Below are 21,449 nucleotides of genomic sequence, written 5' to 3'. Positions count from 1 at the left end.
ATTGTATTGTCTCCCATACACTGTCAGTGCAAATCCCCTTCAGTTTGCAAGGCCCAGCAAGTCCCACCTGTTTTAGGACAGACAGCACAGTGGGTAAGGGTATAGACTCTGGACCAACTGGACCAGAACCACAGCTCAGCTCTTACTAGGTGTGTGATCTTGGGTAAAGTGTTTACCCTCAGGCCTCAGTGGTCCTGCCTGTGAAACAGGGATAACAATACATATTTCATAGGGCTAGCATGAGGTATAAATAGATTCGTATTGTGTGAGGCACAAGAACAATGTCTGGCACATAGAAAAGTCCATTGCTAGTTATGGTTTTCACGAGCTTTTCTATCCACTCCACTCACAAGGCTCCCTCTTCCGTGAATCCACTCTGACCCATGCTGACGTGCAATCACGTGCACTTGGCCCTGTGTCTCCAGCCAGCCCGTGAAGTCCTTCAGGAGGATCATGTAATCTACCAACGCTATCCCCTAGAAGTTCCTACTGATACATCTGCTCATGTATAAGGAAGCTACTTCTATTACAAAGTCTGAGAAAATCGGATTCTTCACTTAAAAATTTCATCTTTGTCAGCTAGTCATATTTGTCTATAGAGAAAAAAGTAACCTTTTCCTTTTATATACATGTATGCACAGAACTTGAGATCCCAGCAACTATACATATCTAGGATAGCCTTTGCAACTAAAATTGCCTAACTAACGATAATGGCTCCTCTATTCTAATTTATCATCAAATTATACATTGAATTAAGGCTTGCTAATTGTTAATCACCAGTCTGAATTAGTTATTAATGAGTAATGTCACTAATTACAGGGCCACCTAACACAGAGTAGGCAGGCACCACTGGCACCTCACAGAAGATGCCTGACTCAGCTTTCAGCCAATGCCTGGAAAGCAGTGTGCTGTAAAGTGTCCCATCTCTGATGACACCACAGACCCTTGCCTCCCCTGGTAAAAGTCAAAGGATTTTACAGCTGGAAAGGACCATAAAGATGAGTGATTGCCAAGCTATGAGCTGTGGGCCTCTGAAGGCTCCTGATCTAAATCAGGTTCCCAAGAATTCATGGTGAATGCAGCCAAAGTGACTTCAGGTCCCTCATTCTTATCTTTGCTACTGTTTTTCACACATACATACATAATGTTGGGAAGAATAAAATTTCAGTTTGACAACTGAATTCATAGTAATGTTTGTCAAGAAATGCTCATGGGAAATTTACTGAATTTACGTTTCTCGGACCTCGTAACAGCATCAACTAGTTTTTGTGTTCTTGGCCATCTCACCCAGTCCCTTTCCTGTGGGCAATTATTCCAGACCTTTATCACTTTTCCGTAGACCCCTATCCAAGGCCTAACTCTTACTCTTAGTAGTGATTTTCTCCTCATAATTCACAAGGAAAATGTGAATTATAAAGAATGCGCTCTCTCGTCAACCACTCCTCCCTCTTCTGGACTCTTCTTTCTGGTCAGCCCCTCCTTCTATGGCTTCACACTTTCCCTCTCTCGTTGCTCTGTGCCTTCAGCTACATGTGCTGTGTTAAAGCAGGACTTTTCATATTCTCATCTGGGCTGAGGACGTTCAGACCATAGGTACTATATTCAAAGATAGCATGCAAAGAGTTCACAGCAGATAACCAAACAACAGTTAGCTGACTAATGAGGATGAGTGAGTGAAGTCTGGAATGGCAATGTGTCAGGAGTTTCCCTGGAGAGAGCTCTACCCTGAATCCCCTCTCCAAGGGGAGAAGCTGGGGGTACTACCATCTGATGCAAAGCCCTGTGCTCAGTGCTCCTGGCAGTGGAGAGACATCCTCTCTGGTGCCAAGTCATCTCAGCAAATGAAAAGTGGCCTGTGGAGCAGACGGAGCCCTGTGTGGGAAGTCACCTCTTTCTGCCCATGCAGGACAAAGGGGTGTGAATTTTGCAAACCAGATGTGGATCCCTGAAGGAATGTTTACCTGTGACCACTTTAAAAGTAATCACTATTAAGTCTCACTCATAAAAAAGGAATGAAGTACTGACATGTGCTACATGTATGAACATGGAGAAACCTCATAAACTTTATGCAAAGTAAAAGAAACAAGGCACAAAAACTAAATATTGTATGATTCCACTTACATGAATTGTCCAGAAGAGGCAAATCCATAGACAGAAAGCAGACTGGCAGCTGTCAGTGGTTGGAGGGAGGGAGGAGTAGGGAATGACTACTTAATGGATAAGGGATCTCTGGGGTGATGAAAAATTCTGGGACTAGATAGTGGTGATAGTTGTACAACACTGTGAATATACATAATACCACTGAATTCTACACTTTCAAATGGTTAAAATGGTAAAATTTCTGTTATGTGTATTTTACTATAATAAAAAAATCATAATAAAACAAAACAAAAAAGGGGATGGCCAAGATGGTGGCTTACAAGATATGGAAAAAAATCTAAGTTATCTGTCAATGGACAAGTGGAAAACAAAATGTCGTACATATACAAAATGGAATACTATCCAGCCTTTAAAAAGAAGAAAATCCTGCCTTTTGTGATAACATAGATAAGACCTGGGGCACATTATGCTGAGTGAAATGAGACAGACACAGAAAGATAAGTACTGCATGATCTCACGTATATGTGGAAATAAAAAAGTTCAACTCATAGAAATAGAGACCATTACGGTGGTTGCCAGGGACTTGTGGCGGAAGGGGCGATGCTGGTCAAAGGGTACAGACTGCAAGTCATGAGACGAGCACGTTCTGGAGACCTAAAATACAGCATGGTGACTCTAGCTAGTAATAATATACTCTATATCTGAAATTTGCTAAAATAGTAGATCTGAAGTGTTCTCCCCCCTTAAAAAAAAGGTAACTATGTGAGGTGATGCATGTGCTACTTAGGATTATGGTAATCATTTCACAGTGTATATGTATACTAACATATCATGTTGTACACCTTAAAATATACAACATTTATTTGTCAATCACACTTCCATAAAGCTGGGGCAAAATAAATGTTTTAAATACAAGTGTAAATTAATTACAAAAAAAAGGCAGTGGCTTGTCAGAGTGTGCGGTCCTAGCAGCAAAAGGTGCACACGCACAGGCAAAGGTGGAGGGAGCCCTGGGGGAGGCCACTGAGGGAGGGACCCTGTGGCATGAGAAAGCAGCATGGGGGTTTCAGTTCCCCAAGCCCACACTGAGCCATCAGAAGGACCTTCCATGTACCCAGGAAAGAACCAGGTTTGCCCACCTGTTGCCCTAGAGAGCATGAAACCGTCATAGGACAGTGTCAATCAAACAAGAACCCTCCTACCCTCCTTTTCTCCCCACCCCCTGCTTGATCCCAGGTGGGGTCAGATACTGTACCTTCTGAGGGAAAGATGAGTGAGGGAGAGAAATAATAAGGGCTCTAGCCCCAATTCCACTGAAAGGGTCAGCAGGCCACAGCTAAGGGAGAGGAGGGCAATGTCCATAACAGATTGAGGCTGGCTTGTGACTTAAAGTGACTCCAGGACTTTCAAGAGTAATAAGAAATACCAAGGGGTCTGCTGGAGTTTTCAAGGAGCAAAAGAAGGACGCATTGCACTAAACAAGTTAAATGCAACAGGAGGAAACCAAAGCAACTGGGTTTTATAAACATAAACCATGAGATGCATTTGTTCATTGTGCTAGAGGTACTTACTCAGTGTCTTCCATTCTAAAAACATGTCACTTGATCTTGTACACTTCTCCACAGTTTCTGCCCCCTCCCTCTCCAAGTCTTCCCCAAATATCTCAGAAGTATAATCACTTCTCTCACTTCATGTTCCATTCATGTCTCCACCCACTGCCAGCTATCTAGCTTTAGGCTCACAAATACCTTGTTAAAATGGTTTCACTAAGGTTATGATGAGCTAATCCCTTAAACCACAGAGGGCTTTTGGTCTTCCTGTTATTGAATCTTTATGACACCACTGCTCTTGTCAGTCTCCTTCATGAAGGCTCCCTTCATCCCACAAATATTGGGGTTTTCTTTCTCCTTCTCCAATGTACCTCTGGACAATCTTACCCTCTTTCTAATGGTTCACTAGCCCTGACCTCTCTTCAGAGTCTCAGATGTCGTTCATCCATTCATTCATTCAATAAATATTTTCAGCATGCCTACCAAGTGCCAGGTACTCAATAAGCACTGGGGATACACTTGAAATAGCAAAAGCCATGGCTTCCTAAAGCATATAGACTAGTGGGCAATAAAAATGGTAAAGAAAGGCTCTCCAACTGTAAGAGTCAAGTAGACATACCTAGCAGTTGTTCTGAATATAAGTCCTGTGGAATACTAGGAGGCTGGTTTCACAATACCCATAAACATCCGTGTTCGGGGGGGGGGGGGTGATATGATCTCTGGCTTTCAAAAGATATTCAGAGAGGTCCTAGACTCAAAAACAGTTTAAACTCAACTGGTCTGATAATAGGTTGTTGATATGACAATGGAGATAATGTCACTTTGGAGAAAAATCAGGGCTTAAGACATACATTTGAAAACATTCTCTGCAGAGAGGTGAGAGCTGGGTCAACGCTCCTCAAAGTCTTTCACTGAAGAATCTCAGAGGCAGGCTGAGGGTTGTGACACACAGTGGAGGCAGGAGGGGGATCTCGCATGGCTTAACTCCAGCTCCAGGAAGTCCAGCCAAGTTTCCTCTATGGCTTTGAGTCACACATTCCCAAATCCCTCAGCCATCCAACAATGCCACATATCACAGGGGCCTATAGCTCCCAGTGTGAGAAGCATGGAGAGAGGCTGCCCTGGAAATGCCAGAGGTCCCCAAGGAAGCACATGTATAGCAAAGACCAAATTTTGGGAGCCCAGGTTGCCAAATCCAGTCTAGAAACATGTTGTTTGGCCCTCACAGTTTTGAAGAAGAGGGATTTACTGCCAACATTTAGAATTCAAGAGATTTTATGAAATGATCTGGATTTGTCTTTTCTTAAAAGTCTGAGAACCTGACAATGCTGCTCCTGTGTCCCCAGCACCATCATGGGACTGGCAGCAGCTACTTCCTTTGGAGCATGTGTTATTCAGTCCCCATCCTCAACCCTTACACTTGGCCCTGCCCTCTTTAATGACACCTGTCCATTCTCTACACCTGAAACTCTGGTGTAGACAAAGAAGAGCACATAACAAACAGAAAACCTTGGGAAATAGCTGTTTACCAGGCAGAACATACATAGGAAGAACGGGGGAAAGAAGTAAAACAGAACGGATGTAAATTCCTTTAATGCAAAACCTGCTATGTTATGTTGCCTACCAGGAAGACTCTGTATCTAAAGATTAGTCCAATCTAATTCCATTTGGATTGTGAAAAGTTCTTGTCATCCCATCCTTTACCAGAATAAAACAATTACTATTAAAATGTTGGGATCAAAGGGGGGTGGAGAAACCACAATGTCTTAACTTTTAAGAATCATGTTGTGGAAAATATCGCATGTTCTGGTCAAAATGGTGGAGTAGGTGAAGGCAGTGCTCACCTTCTCTCACAACCACATCAAAATTTCAACTCAATTATAAAATAACCATCATTGAGAATCGCCTGAAATCTTGCTGAACTGAAGCCCTAAGGACATGCAGAAGAAGCCACCTTGAGACTGGTAGGAGGGGCAAAGGCATGGAATGGGCTGGTCCCATACCTGCATGTGACCATTAAAAACTGGGAGGGATTTTTTAGCTGTAGACGTCCCCCTCAAGAAGCAAGGGATCCCAGTGCCACACTAGGCTCCCCAACACAGAGTTCCAGTGCCAGGGAGAGAAGTCCCCGTACTTTCTGGTTGTGAAAACTAGTGGAGATCATGGCTGAGTGAGACAAAGAACAGCTGGAGTCCCAGGTGCTCGTCTGAAAGGGATCATGCACAGACTTACTCACTGAGGGAATCACAGGCTCTGAGCTCCAGCACTGGGGCAGCAGCTAGAGAGGCAGCAGGGACATGTGGGGGGCGGAGGTGGGGAACTGAGTTGTCTGGCTTCAACATGAGGGCTAGAGGGGCAGCTTTCTCCCAGATGGAGGAGCTGGCAAAGCCATTGTTTTTTTGTTGAGGCCTCCCCAATCATGGCACGCAGACACAGGCAGGCGCCAACTCTGTGTCTCTATCACGCTAGTTGACACCATTTGTTTGCCATGCCTGGTGATTCTGAGACCCCATCCCATCTAACTTTCGGGCACACCCAAGCCACTTCCAGTGGCATTTTCATACAAACCGCCTGTCTTGGCTCATGCTGCAGACTCTCCTAGGGTCTCTCGGTGGTTCGCAGAACCTAAGCAAGAAGTGTCTGGCTTCAGTGTGTTCCATACCTGTGGCTGAGCAGCCCCAAGACTGGCACTAGAAGCAGCTAGCCTTGGTTGGCAGCTTGGCCTCTCAAGGCACTTCCAATCCTGTCATGGGTGGTAGTCATCTGTGGATTGCTTTGTGGCTCATGCCAGGTAGCTCTGGGCTGGTCATAGGCTGCAACTGAACTTTGCCTGAGGCAGGGACCCTCCAAGGAAGCTCCGGGTCAGGAATACCCAGTGACCAGCTGCAGACCCAGCTGGAGCATCACCTGGCCACCCCCAAGGATGACACACCCAAAGGGAAAACTGGGCAGGCACTAGAGCCTTACTAAAGCCAATCCTGGGTCAGTCCCTGCACAACAGCTCCTCCACTGTAGTCACAGCCAGTCTTCACAACCAGTCAGCTCAAGGGTCAATACCTCCATTGATGTACAAATAGCAACCAAGGCTCAACTATAAGAGGAGGGCACACACAATACACAAAACGGACATCTGGAGTTCATGGCTCAGGTGACCAGGGTGACTGTGCCACTGGGCCCCACAGCACACCTACCACTCTACTAAGACAGGGAGACATAACAGCCCTACATAATACAAAAACAAACAAACAAACAAACAAAAACACAGAAAAGCAGTCAAAATGGGGAGACAAAGAAATATGTCCCAAATAAAAGACAGAACAAAGCTCCAGAAAAAGAACTAAACAAAATGGATACAAGCAATCTACCAGGTGCAGAGTTCAAAACACTGATTTTAGGGATGCTCAATGATCTCAGGGAGAACTTTAATAAAGAGATAGGAAACATAAAAGTGGAGACAGAAAACATAAAAGAGAACCAATCAGATAAACAATATACAATAACTGAAATGGAGAACACATATAGGGGATCAACAGTAGATTAGATGAAGCAGAGGATCAAATCAGTGATTTAGAACATCCGGTAGCATAAAACACCCAATCAGAACAGCAAAAAGAAAAAAGAATCCAAAAAATTGGGGCAGGGACCTCTAGGACAACATCAAATGTAGGACAACATCAAATGTAACAATATTTGCATCATAGGGGTACCAGAAAGAGAAGAGACAACAAGAAATTGCAAACATATTTGAAGAAATAATGATGAAAAACTTCCCTAACTTGGCAAAGGAAATACACATACAAGTCCAGAAAGCTCAGAGTCCCAAAAAAGATAAACCCAAAGAAGACAACACCATGACACATCATAATTAAAATGCCAAAGGTTAAAGACAAAGAGAAAATATTAAAAGCAGCAAGAGAAAAGCAGTTAGTTACATACAAGGGAGTTCCCATAATCTCCCATTAGCTCCCAAATCAAGTAATTTCTCAATAGAAACTTTGCAGGCCAGAAGGGACTGGCAAGAAATATTCAAAGTAACAAAAAGCAAAGACCTATAACCAAGATTATTCTACCCATAAGGAATATAGTCAATAATATAATAATTATGTATGGTGTCAGATAGGTACTAGATTTATCAGGGTGATAGATGAGGGCATTGGGGACAAGGTGAAAAAGGTGAAGGAATTTAGAAATACAAATTGGTATGTATAATATACAGCATAGGAAATATATTCAATAATATCATGATAGCGTGGTACAATGTCAGATGGTTGCTGGACTTATCATGGTGATCACTTCTTTAACATAGGGAATATAATCAATAACATAGTAATAATTATGTAAACTGCCAGGTGGGTACTGTTGAATAACTATGGCATACTCCTGAAACTAATATAATATTGTATATTAGCAATGTTTTAATAAAAATCTTTTTAAAAAAGAATCATATTGTATCTGCTTAATAACATCAGAAGAGCCATAAAAATTCCTTCTTACAAATATCTCCATCAAACTATTAACAAATTAAGCATGTTATAAGGTATAAGGTATTAAAAAGAGATCATTAGTATGTGATTCTATTTTGTACATCAGAGATGCATGTAATTTAATGACTCATGATCACGATTACTTCCTTGAATCTTTTAAAAATGCGTATTAATCATTTGTTAATGTTGCCATAACTAATAAAATAGAAGCTAAAGTTTTGCTTTACTCCCTTACATGTACAGGGGTGGCGTGTTTTCTGAGCCTCCCAAAGCACTGCACTGTACCCACTTATTCCCCCGGTTGTTAACACCACCGTCACACCCTCATTCCCTTATTTAGTATCACGACTGGAGGTCAGCCTTCCTGTATGTCAGGGACGAAGCATCATTTGGCCAAAAATATGAAGCTCACTGTTTGTCAGTCCATCATTTGAACTTCAAAGTCTGAGGGCCAATGGGGTCTTGAAGCACTCCCCATTAAATGTTTTTAATGATGATAAAATACATAAAACATAAAATTTAGTATTTTAACCATGTTTGTGTACAGTTCAGTAGTGTTAATTAAGTGCACTCACGCTATTGTGTAACCAATTTCCGAACTCTATTCATCTTGCAAAACTGACACTCTACACCCTTTAAATAACAGCTCTCATTCCTCCCTCTCCCCAGCCCCTGGCAACCACCGTTTTACTTTCTGTCTCTATGAATTTGGCTATTCTGTGTACCTCATATGAGTGAAACTATATAGAATTTGTCTTCTGGTGACCGGCTTATTTCACTTAGCATACTGTTACCAAGGTTTATCCATATCGTAGCATGTGTCAGAATTCCCTTCCTTTTTAAAGGCTGAATAATATTCCACGGTATGGATATAGCGCATTATGTGTATCCATTTATCTGCTGAAGGACTTGGGTGACTTCCACCTTTGACTATTGTGAATAGTACTGCTATAAACACAGGTATACAAATATCTCTTTGAAACCCTGCTTTCAAGTCTTTTGGGTGTATACCCAGAAGTACAATTTCTAGGTCTAGGTCATACTATTTTTAATTTTTTGAGGAACTGTCATACTGTTTTCCACAGTGGCTGTACCTTTATACATTCCCACCAATAGTGCATGAGCATTCCAATTTCTCCACATCCTTGCCAACACTTGTTATTTTCTCTTTTTGTTTTTTGTTTATAGTAGCCATGCTAATGGGTATGAAATGGTATCTCACTCATTAAATATTAAATATCCTGAAGGTTATGCTTTGGTTCTCAGATAACACCTTAGTGATGCGTCTATGTTACTACTTGTGGAAAGCCAAGAGCATGGCCCTGTAGCATTGCACAAAGATGCCAAAGTCTACTTTGGGATGGGAACTGAGCCGCGCGGCATCTCTGGCTAGGGAACTTATGGCCCCCCCAAATCACCTTCCTTGCTGCACAGGTTTGCCCACAGGCAGCTGTCCTCTAATGGAATTCTGCAGCTTTCAATTTGAGCAGGAACATAAGAGCACATGGGGTAAAGGGGTCTTTACATCTCACAATCTTACTCTTATTTATTAAAACTTTGTAAACTGAGAAAGAACTTCATGGCTACCTGTAAAATGTTCTTACTCCTACTCCACTAGTCCTTCTTGATATCCCCCTTTATACCAATAAGCACTGTCCTAAAACTAGGGCAAAGTAAAAATGACTCTCCCACCTCTTCTCACTTAAGACAGAACCATGAAGATCTTAAGAGTTAGTTTGGCCCTCAACTAAAACTCACAGAAAATATTTAACTATAACTCGAGTATCGTCTTAATTGAAAATCAGAGCATTTGTGGTGAGCTGAACAATGCCCTACCCCCCAAAAAAGATCACCTGTGAATCCTGTCATCACAAGGGCCCTTGTATAAGGCAGGCGAGGATGAAGAAGGCCAGATAATGAAGGCAGCAGGGAGAAAGGGGCGTGATGCAGCCATGAGTTAAGGAAAAGCAGGAAAGGCAGGAAATGAATTCGCCCCTGGAGCCTCCAGAAGGACCCAGCTCCACAGATATCTTGAGTTTAGCTCTGTAAGGCTCATTTTGGATTTCCTACGTTTAGAATGTAGGAGAATAAATGTATGTGCTTTCTGCCACTAAGTTTGTGGCAATTCATTACAACAGCCACGGGAAGCAGACATGGCATCAAAATCAACATACTTCAACACGCTTTCTATATGAGCTTCCCAACAGGTATGCCATGATGGACTACCTTCTTGTCTCCAGGGGAAGCTAGGAGGACCCAGGGCAAGTCTTACAGAGCTGCCCAAGGCCCTCAGTTACCCAGGTTCCAGACAAGTATTTTCCTTTTCTATGTGTTCCTGTATCATGAGAAAGAGTGGGAAGCAGCGTGATAATAAAGGTTGCAAGTATGAAGGAACCCCAGGAATAAATATGTTTCAAACCTCGTACTTAAAAGCCCTTGAACACAGTTCATCAGGTATGAAGAAGAAGCAAAAGGCGTGAGCCTTCCTATCAATTCCAATCTTTCAGGGTTGCTGTTTGATAAGCTGCCCTCAAACAGTTTAGCTAAAGGAGCAAAATGCAGTCTCCTCCCTCAGCAAGAAGACTGTGAGGGTAGGCACCCCAGATTCCTAAAGCAGCCGTTTACACACAGCTGCTCCAGGAGTCTCTCCTACCCTCCCTCACTCGGCTCCCCTATGCTCAGGAATCTGGGGGCTTATGGCCACCAGAGCTTGATTGCCACAGACCTGATGGGGAGAGAAGGGTCTCCGGCGTCCCACCAGTCCTTTGGTGGGCTGATGTACATGCACCACAGCTCCCAGCTGTACCCGTGGGCCGAGTTCTCGTACCGCTGCACCTCAAAGGTGTCCTGTTTGATGTTGTCAATAGACGGGAGGATCACTCGCTTCCGGTTCTCCTGGATTCGGGATAGAACGGGCTCAGCCCTGAAATGCAGAGAAGTAGAAATAAAATCTCTCTCCAGAGGGAGCCTACCACTCAATAGGCACATACCCCAAGACCACAGGGAATGACCAGAAGCAACACAGTTGAAGGTTGGACTTGGGGCAGGCTGGAACTCAGATGGGAACTGAGGCTCCTGAGTGGCCTTTCCCCAGTGGGTCATGCAATTTTCAGTGAGTGCCGTGCACTGCAGCTCAGGCCCTCAACCATGTGGCATCACCACAGTCCAGGTAGGATCACTATAGACCATGTGGGATCACCATAGACCATGTGGGATTACAGTAAACCATGTGGGATCACCACAGTCCAGGTAGGATCACTACAGACTATGTGGAATCACCACAGACCACGTGGAATCACCACAGACCATGTGGGATCACCACAGTCCAGGTGGGATCACCACAGACCATGTGGGATCACCATAGACCATGTGGGGTCACCATCGACCATGTGGGATCACCACAGACCATGTGGGATCACCACAGACCATGTGGGGTCACCACAGACCATGTGGAATCACCATAGACCATGTGGGATCACCACAGACCACCTAGGATCACCACACACCATGTGGGATACCACAAACCATGTGGGTTCACCACAGACCATGTGGAATCACCACAGACCATGTAAGATCACCACAGACCACATGGGATTCACCACAGACCATGTGGGATCATTACAGACCATGTGGGATCACCACAGACCACATGAAATCACCACGTACTGATGCCTGCAGGAGACGCCTGGAGCAAGAATTCAGAACAAGAGAGCCTCTGCCCCAGAAAGTGCTGGGCCTGTCTTTTATACCGACAGTGTAGGCTAAAGCAAAGCAGCCCTGACTACACGATTTGCATTACACTACAGTTTTATACAGTATTTTCAGTTTCCCCTCAGGGCACTGGCAGATGCCTCTTGTATTTTCCCTCTCCCAAAGTAGGTCACTTCTGCCCTTAATAGCTGGGTTTTAATAAGCATTTCACTAGCTTCTTTGTATGTGACTATTTCAGTTGTTTTAATTGATTATTTAATTGATTTCTTCAAAGCGATCTAATTGAATTGGTTAGCAATGGCAGGCGGGACGAATTAAATGCAAACACAGGCAGAATCCTGCCTCCTGGCTAGCCTGCCTCTCAGGGCTGCAGGAGATGACAGGCAGGGAGCTGGCTCTGGACTTCTGAGGTGTAGCCATGCTGGCTTCAGGAAAAGCAGGTGTTCAGACACCCTGCCACTGTGTGTCTCAGCGGCAGGTGTAGGAAGGGCTCATTCCTCATATCCTGGAAAGAGAAGATGGCTCTCACAAGCTGGGCCATTAATCTCCTGCTTAGCACAGAGCACAGGCTTTGGAAAAGTCAAGTGAAAACCCTATTCCTTTGCAGTATTTGGGAGAATAATGAGAACCCTCGGCCTACATCCCATCTCTTTTCATTTGTAGCTACTGGATTACCTGTGGGCTCATCTCATCTTTCTATTTAAAACAAGCAAGAAAATATGTGCTGGGCCATTTACCACCTTCAATACTTTTGCACAAATCATCTAGGCTGAAGCCAAATGGGATGGATATTCTGCGGCTTCTAGACATGCTGTAGCACTCCACCCCCTCCAAGTCTTCACTCACTCTGCTTTCCTCCAGGAACGCGTTTTTGCCACTGGCAGGAAGTCTGACCAGCTATGGAGTCTTATTAGATCTCATGCCACCTCTTCCAAGAAGCCTTCCTTAATTTCCCCCCTGTAGGCATGCTCTCTCCATCTTCTCGACTCTTAGACCATCTTCTCCACCTCATTCAAGTCACACTGACTACATGCTGCCTTAGCTAATCCTTGATCACAGATTTTTCCTAATGAGCTAATAACACCTGGTATTTATTGATCACTTAGTTCAAGCTAGGCACCATTCTAAACATGTCACATATGCTGGCTAATGTAAATTTCAAAACAATCCTATGAGATAGATACTATGGTCACTATTTTACAAATGAGGAAACTGAGTTCCAGGGAGGTTAAGTCACTTGCCTCAGGCTACCTAGCCAGCTCATGGCAGAACCAGGTTTCTACCCAGATGGTCTGGCTTCAGCCCTAACTCGAAAGTCCCGCTGCCTCCTTGAAAGGGCCATGCTTCCCCCAGGCTGGTCTGATGCCACACATACAGAAGCTTTCAGCTTAGTCCGCCTCTGTGTGGTGAAAGTTACGGGGCGTAGGGACAGAAGACCTTGTTCAAATAATGCTTTTGAAGTGAGGAATTTGGTCCTCCAGTCTGTGAAGAATGTACAACTGTTGCTAGTAATTTGCTTCCCTCGCAGAGGACATCCCACCTATTGCCATGTGGCCTACAGCGTCTCCCTGCAAAGGGGTATACTCTCTCTCTCTCAGCCCGAATCAGCGTTTAGCTTGGACATGTGACTTACTTTGGCTGACAGGATGTGAGCAGAAGTGATCATGTCACATCAGAGCAGAAACCTCATAGCCATTGCAAGGTTCTGCTGTTGTTCATTTCTCTGAGCCACGAAAATGGTATATCCTCGACAGGAATGCTCCCTGGGTCTCAGAATGCAGAGTACATATAGGGCAGAGTCATAGACAACCCGCAGCTGACCTGTCACGTGGACAATACAGAAATCTGTGTTGTCATCAGTCACGGAGGTTGGAGATTACTACTGCAGTATACCTTAGTGAAAGTTGAGACACAGTGTCTGTCCTGTAGTGAGGAACCACGAGGGACATATGACGATGACAGTGATGGACTGAGCAGACAGCAGACAGATTTCTCCCTGCCTCCCAGTTTTATCCCGGGCTACAGTCTTACCTTCTGCTTCAACCCCTCCCCCTTTCTCCATTCTTCCAGTGCCCCAGAGGAAAGAGCCAGAGTGCCCCACCTCTCAGATTCTGACTCCCACTGACCACACTGCAGGTTCTGAGTGCCCTTAGTATTCAGCTTGGAACCTACCAGCCAGCGGTGAATTCCACATGGGCATCAAAAAAGCCGGTGACCTGGCCGGTGGCCACCTTCCATCCCTCGATGCGCGCTCTGATGAGGCCCTCTCTTTTTTGATTGCGTACCACCTTCACCAGCCCCGGGTAGCGTTTGTGGACGTACTCCTCCAAGGGGGCCTTCAGCTCCTCTACAAATGACAAAATGCAAGAAGGTCTGTAAACATGTCATTTCAAATGTGTGTCCAACCCACTGTGATGCAGACAGATCTTTAGGAAAGTCAGAGTTTGCAGAAAAGTGCATGTGTTAGTAGTTTTAACAGAAAGGACAACTCAGTTGGTGTGAGTCAGAAGATGTCTGACATTCCAGCCAGGACAGCAACGTCCTTCCTGTGTTGAAGATACACAGCTTTTAGGCCCCACCACTGCAGAGGTCCACTGCAGAGACCACTGGCGGAGGTCCTCTGAGGTTTCTTTGTGGCCTGCCCTCCCTCCCTGGCCAGCGTTCCCATCCTCCATCTGTCTTCTGGTCCTGTTTATCAACTGCTCTGTGGGCGTTTCCACCCGCACATACACCAGTCCTTACAGTATGCGTCCTGGGTGGTCTAGGCGTATAGTCACGCACCAGATGCAACGTTAACAGGGTTGGTGCTTTGGTCTTAGGATGTAAAAGAAATCCTAGCCCAGTAGTGGGCATGCTATCATGGTGGCAGAAGTAATGTTAGCAGAGATCACACACTTCTACAACAAGTGGGGGGTATAAAGGGCTTTATTTATATGATCTAATTTAATCCTTACAGTGACCCTAGGAGGTTGCTATAGTAATTCCATTAATTACCTAGATGAATACCACCTTCCAAATTAAGAAACAGTGTTCTGTACCAAGGTCATATACCTAGTAACGGAAGAGCTGAGACACAGGCCAAACGTATCTAATTCCACATTTATACCTTTATGGACATAAGACTCGACAGATGTAGGAGGCCAGAAAGGCTGATAGAGGGCGATTCTTAGATGTTCCCTAGGACAGGCTTATGCTGCCGGCCACTCAGGGGGTCCCGGAGCAGCCTGGGTGTCAGATGCAAGTGGTTCACAAACAATATTTTAGGAAACACTGCTGCCTCTGAGTGTGCTCTAGAGAAACCCAAAAGGCTGTATGTACACACAGTGAGCAGACCTCTCACTTCCTAGTTGTACAGGGTGATATTTGTCAAAGCAAAGCTATACATCAGCAGCATAGGCAGAGGCTGACCTCGCTGGGTTACGGCTGTTGTCCCTGGGAACGATGCAGCCCTGTGACCCAGGAAGAGATATGGAAGATGGGTGTTTTGATGGATGGAGGTGAGGGAGTCCCCAAGGGTACAGAGATATGAAATAGTTCCTGTCAGCCAAAGGTGTGGATCTTGGGGGAACTGGAGTGTTATGGGTTTCACTGTGCACCCCCAAATCCATGTGTTGGAGCCCTAACCCCTAAGACCTCTGAATGTAACCATATTTGGAAATAGGACCTTTAAAGAGGTGATGAAGTTCATGAGGTGGTTAACGGTGGGCCCTGATCCACTCTGACTGGCGTCCTCATAAGAAGAGATTTTGGACACACACAGCCACCAAGAGCATGCACATGGGGGAGAGGCCACATGAAGACACCTTGAGAAGGCAGCTATCTACAAACCAAGGAGAGAGGCTTTAGGAGAAATGCTGCTGACATGTTGATCTTGGTTGGACTTCAGCCTCCAGAAATGTGAGAAAATAAATTTCTGTTGAGCTACCCAGTCTGTGGTACTTTGTTATGGCAGTTCTAGCAAACTAATACAGGGCAGTATTCATTTGAACAGGAGAAACAAAATGAAACGTGGATGGGATGGGGCAGAAACCTCTAATGAGGCATAGCATGTGGTTAGGAGTTCAGACTGGGATCAGACTGCCTTAGGTTTAGAACCGAGGCTTACCATTTATTGCCTGGGTGACCCTGGGCAATTCAGCCAATCAATCCATGCTTCAGTTTCCTCCTCTACAGAAGGGGGATGATCATAGTATGGACCTCGTAGGGTTGTGGTGAGCATTAAACAAGTTAACATACATAGATGCCTAGAATTACCCCTGGCATTATGTAAATGCTCAACATTGAGTAGCCGGTCATAGTAATTATTTTCCCTCTTTCCCTCCATGTCAGTCTACGGGCATGGAACAGAGGTTTCAGAGCAGCCCAGGGGGCCTGAGGAAGTTGTGCCCAAGATGGGAAACCAGGCCTATATGCTAGACTGGTTCTCAAACTGGAGGGCACATCAGCATTTCTGGGTGTGTTGAAACAGATTGCCAGCCCCTCCCCCACATTTCATTTTCAGAAGGTCTAGAGTGGGGCCCTAGCATTTGTGTTCCTAACAAGACCTTGTTTGTAACAAGTTCTGTTATGGGGAACCACATTTTGAGAACTGCTGAGCTAGAAATACATAGGACAGTCTTAGCACATGCTTAGCACAGAGTACATCCTCAACCAGTGATCTGTGTTGGTGTTTCTGCCGGTATGGCTACCATGTTTGCCATCATCTAGGAGTTAGTGATGGGGCTGGTAGAGAAGCCAGGCTGTGGGGACCCTCTGCTTCTTCACTCAGCATGAATTCGAAGGATAACTAAGTAAATGGGACTGGGATGGCCCAAAGAAGGTTCAGCTTCTACAAACCATGTACTACATGTTTGCTGGGCATGTGTTTATTAAATTTCTTGGAACAAGAAATCTAGGAAGAAGGTTAGGCAGACCATGACGGCTTGGTTTTTCATTTATTCCCAATGAGTGCTGGACGAGTGGGCAGGGGACGAAGGGACAAGCAATGGGAGGCAAAGGACCATGCATGGGCATAGCACCCATGGAATGGTGGGGTGGAATCCTGTCCACTCACCAGGGATGGACGATGATGGTGGGATTTGGGAAGCTCCGTACGTTCAGAGAGACCATCCTGCCACCAGGAGACCCGAAGGCACGTTAGCCCTTAGCTGCCAGGCAGCCTGGGACCCCATTTTGGCTTTGCCCAGTACCTGGATGTCAGCTCCTGGCCGTGCTAACAAGTGGTTTCCTCATTTGTTCAGTGATTGTGACTGATACTTCAGGGTAGAGAGACGGACAAGCATTTACAAGTTTGGCAAAAGATAATGTGGTTCATTACCTCTGCCCTTCTCAAGGCGACTGAGATGTGGACATTAAAGGGCTTGAAAAGTAAAAGGGATGAAGGGTAATTCCTAAGCTTCAGTAATAGCCTATGGCTGTTAAGAATACATGAGATGCTACATATAATGATATGCATTCAATAAATGTTACTTCTAATAATAATTGGTCTATTAATATTATTGCTGTAGATCATTTTTGTAGCTTCCCATGAACTTGTCTTTCTAGCTAATCAGTATCATTTTAAAGTCTGGGGCTCACTGTACAAGTGTGACACCAGCTTCACTCTTACATGGTTTAGGGACACAACGTTCAAAACACAGCTGAAGGGATGGCCTGTGGGCTTCTATGGAAACACGGAGAGAGATGCCACCACGCAACGAGCAGTGCTCAAGAACAAAGGAATACTGAACAGGCTTCTCTTCCCAGCACCTGCATGTGACTCAGCACCTGAGAAGCTACGGACCTGGGCCCCTGCCTGGATTTAAAATCAATTCAGACACAAGTACTCCTTCAAGATGCTTACAATGCAGTTAAGGAGATGAGACATGTTCACAAAACCGCAATATTCAGTATTATAAAGAAAATGGAGCTAATGGCCAAAGAGGGAAAGTGCTATGAGGGAGTCACAGAGGGAACAATTAGTTTGGCTGAGTGTGTTCACGGAGAAGGTAGTGTTTGAGTTAAGCAGAGGCTTGAGCATGTGCTCTCACTATTCCAGAACACGTAACATACATAAGCATTGAATTGGATCTACTTAGGTTACAGAATCACCAGTGTCTGGATGACTGGGAAGATGCCATTAATTAGAAAAGAGAAAAAGAAGAGAAATGAAAGAACAGATTGATGAGTTCACCTGGGGACAGGGGGAAGTACTTGTCATTCAGGTTGACATCCAGGGGTAGACTGCTGAACCAAAGTGAAAAGAAAAAGCAGAGTGTGGGGACGCAATGGTGAGAGATGATGGCATATTGAGAGGATGACAATTCCAGGAGACAGAGCGAAGAAGATTAGAACCACACTTTGGGAAACATGTACATTTAGGAGGCAGGGGGACAAGCTAAAGGATAAGACTGGCTAGAAATAGTGTCTTAAGGGCAGAATCATATCAAGGGTAGAGTTTACAAAAGAAGGATACGTGCATTTGTTTCACAAATATTTATGGAATGCCAGCATGGCTGAAAGTAACACAGTTCTTATCCTCAATTGTTACTCCATGCCTAACATCAAGAAAATCAAATGCATTGGAGAAAATGAGTTGGGAACGGGCCATTGATCTAGGCTAATAGTAGGTTCTTGATGGGACCAGTGAAAAAAAGGAATCCCCTTCTGGAGGCATCTGAGCTCTACGGGGACAGGTTAGCATGGAAAGAAGAGAATGAGTAGGACAGCTCCAGAGAGACTTCCAGAAAGGCTGGTCCCGGTGGAATAGGACTATGACAGCCTGAGGGCGTTGGTGTGTTGAGATTTGGAAATTACCTTAAAGTGAGAGAGCCCACACGTTAACCAAGTACAAACAAACAAGGCCTCAGGACCTTGAGACCATGGAAGAAAACAAACCCCCAACCTGACAGTGGTAAGAAATGTCACAGGGGCCACCTGTGCATGGACCATCACAATGTGCCCCCAATCTTTTGTCATCTTTAGCAGAAGAAACCATTCTAGGGCATTAGAGTAACAGTAAGAAAAACAGTTTACGTAAGATTTTTCTCCCTGAAAAACTCAGATAAAAAAACAAAAACTGCTTTCTGCAAAAATACATGTTTACCTTCCAGCTTTATAAAATCCAACACTAAATTGGTCTAGAGCCATTTGGGAATCCTTATGTTTCTTAGGTTTTGGTAAATAGCATTTGGAGAAGTCAACAGGGAAGAAGCGAACACTGCCTGTGATCAGAAGGGACAGGGAGGGAGATATGTCTGCTCCTTAACAATAAAAGAAATACCTGTCATCCAGACTTAAGGAGTACACATTGACAACAAGAAAGTTATAAAGAGAACTAAAGCAGAAAACATTATAATGGAATTATATTTATATTCCATGCTTTCAGTGATGTTAGAGAATAAGCCAGTCCCCGTCTCTAAGCCCTGCTCAGAAGCACATGTTGACCTAGCTGACTCATCTCCACTTGCTCCTCCCCCAAACCAGGACATGAACCTTGGTGCCACACAGACATGAGCTTGGAAGTGGCCACGCCACCTAGGTTTGAGCCATGTCCGTACCTCTCAACCCTCACAGTTATCAAGTCTTGATGATGAGACTAACTGAATGTTCTAATTCTCCTTCAAGGTATGGCAACTCAGGAGAATCAGTCTGAGTTTAAATGAGTGCTTCCCAAACGTTAACCTGTACCAGAATCACCAGTAGGTCAGGGGTGTGGCCCAAGAACTTGTTCTGATGAAAGCATTCTGAGTAGCTTGGCTTAGAGTTGGCCCCCAACCCATCCCCATCTGCACTGAGTCAGCCTGTGTGCAGAAGGAGACTCATCCTTACTGAGCAGACGTTCCGAATCCCAGTGTCGCTACTGCCCATCTCCGCTTTCCCCACTACACAGCCCTCCTTGTCCTGCCTTGTCTTCAAGATTGAGCCCCTTGGAGATGACCCCAGTCTGTAGAATGAGGGTTTGTCTTGCCATTTCCAAAACTGGGATCCTGATTGCTGGCCACCTGTGCATGGAGCAACCTCACAATTTGGTCAGTCCCTCAAGAAAACCCCATGTGATCATGGCGTCTGCTCTCACCCCCATGATTGCTCTTACTACTACCAGTGCTTCAGTTCTACCAAAACTACTTTTGCCGTCATCAGTGCCAAAGTCACCACCACACCCCTTCTCCCTGCCAACAGTTGCTGAGGTTGGGGCATGCTGCTAGCTAGGAAGGCACGGGTTGTGATAGCTGGGACAAGAAAATAGCACGTATAGCATGTTTCAAGCAAAAACAAAACAAAAAACGCCTGTCTCAAAGCTCATGTCCCTCAGAGTGTGGTCCCTCCCTGGGAACCCCCTGAGAGCTTGTGGAAATGCAGGTTCTCAAGCCCACCCTAAGAGTTTCTAATTTAGTGGGCATTAGTGGGGTTGACCAGCACTCCAGGTGATTCTCACACAACCCCAAAACTTCTTAAAATCACTGGCTGATGTTTTTTATTGCTTTATACTGTGGTAAAATATACTTAACCTAAAATTTACCATTTTGATCAGTATACAATTCAGGGACATTGCTACATTCACATGTGGTGCCACCATAACCACTGTCTAGTGCCAGAAGTTTTTCACTACTCCGAAGGTAAACCCTGCACCCAGTAAGCTGTCAGTTTCCATTTCCTGCCTCCCCCAGCCCCTGGTAACCAGTAATCTGATTTCTGTCTTTATGAAGAATCACATAATATGTGGCTTTTATGTCTGTAAGCCCTAGTCAACTGTGAAGGTGGAAGGGAGAGGTGAAGTGAGTTTTTTGGTGTGAATTTAAACCCCTAGGCCTTGGTGAAGATCCAATTCCATATTCTGTTGCCAGTTAGCTTTTCTGAACCCCATTTTGGTTATGTGGTTGACTGGAAGCTTATTCCGAAAGCTCCTCCAGATTCAGTGAAGGCAGTTCTGACTTCTCCGAGGGGAGGGCCCAGACCTTGCATCTGTGTTCACCCCCTCCCTCAGCTCCCTGGCTCCCTGATGGGAATTTCCAGATTGGGACCTGAAGGTAGCTTAGGGAACAGCGTGTTGTTCAACACAGAATTTTAGCACAGACATTAGTCATGATACTCCATACTTCTGCAGTGTCCTTTTTAATGAGATAAATAAAATATTCAATATTGTATACATGTGAGAATCAGTGATGTCATATAAAGAACACAAAAATTGACTTAAAACACCTTGATTTTCAGGTATCCCCAAGAATATCTTTATGCTTAAAATAACCAACAAACCAAATGTATGAAAGTAGCCATACAAAGGCCAATAATACATTTTTTAAAATTATGTTTTACTCAGACAGAAAAAGACAAGTACTGTATGGTATCTCCTAGGTGTGGGATCTAAAAATGTTAAACCTGTAAAACACAAAGAGTAAAATGGTGGTTGCCACGGGCTGGGGTGCGGTGGGGTGGGGAATAAGATTGATGGTGTTTAAGGGAACAAACTTATAGCGAGTAGTAAATAAGCCACAGAGATGTAATGCACAGTGTAATGAATACAGACAATAATATTGTACTATAGAGATGATCTCCGACTTACACACTGGTTCAACTTACAATTTTTCAGCTTTCGATGGTGCAAAAATGATATGCATTCAGTCGA

General features: G+C 44.6%; 1 protein-coding gene across 2 annotated transcripts in view; it reads right to left on the bottom strand.

The window, feature by feature from the left end:
* GALNT17 (polypeptide N-acetylgalactosaminyltransferase 17) overlaps positions 1 to 21,449 on the bottom strand; it is a 529,087-nt gene that overhangs the window by 245,941 nt on the left and 261,697 nt on the right. For both annotated transcript variants that reach the window (XM_033110448.1, XM_033110449.1), the window contains exons 4-5: positions 14,018 to 14,192; positions 10,860 to 11,057 (exon numbers count right to left, since the gene is read on the bottom strand). In XM_033110448.1, the coding sequence (XP_032966339.1) occupies positions 10,860 to 11,057; positions 14,018 to 14,192 (373 nt within the window). The remainder of the gene's footprint in view (positions 1 to 10,859; positions 11,058 to 14,017; positions 14,193 to 21,449) is intronic.

The sequence above is a fragment of the Rhinolophus ferrumequinum genome, chromosome 7 (assembly GCF_004115265.2).
Source record: "Rhinolophus ferrumequinum isolate MPI-CBG mRhiFer1 chromosome 7, mRhiFer1_v1.p, whole genome shotgun sequence".
Classification (NCBI taxonomy): domain Eukaryota; kingdom Metazoa; phylum Chordata; class Mammalia; order Chiroptera; family Rhinolophidae; genus Rhinolophus; species Rhinolophus ferrumequinum.
Note: the sequence above shows the minus strand (reverse complement) of the source record. Positions and strands in the feature narration are given on the sequence as shown.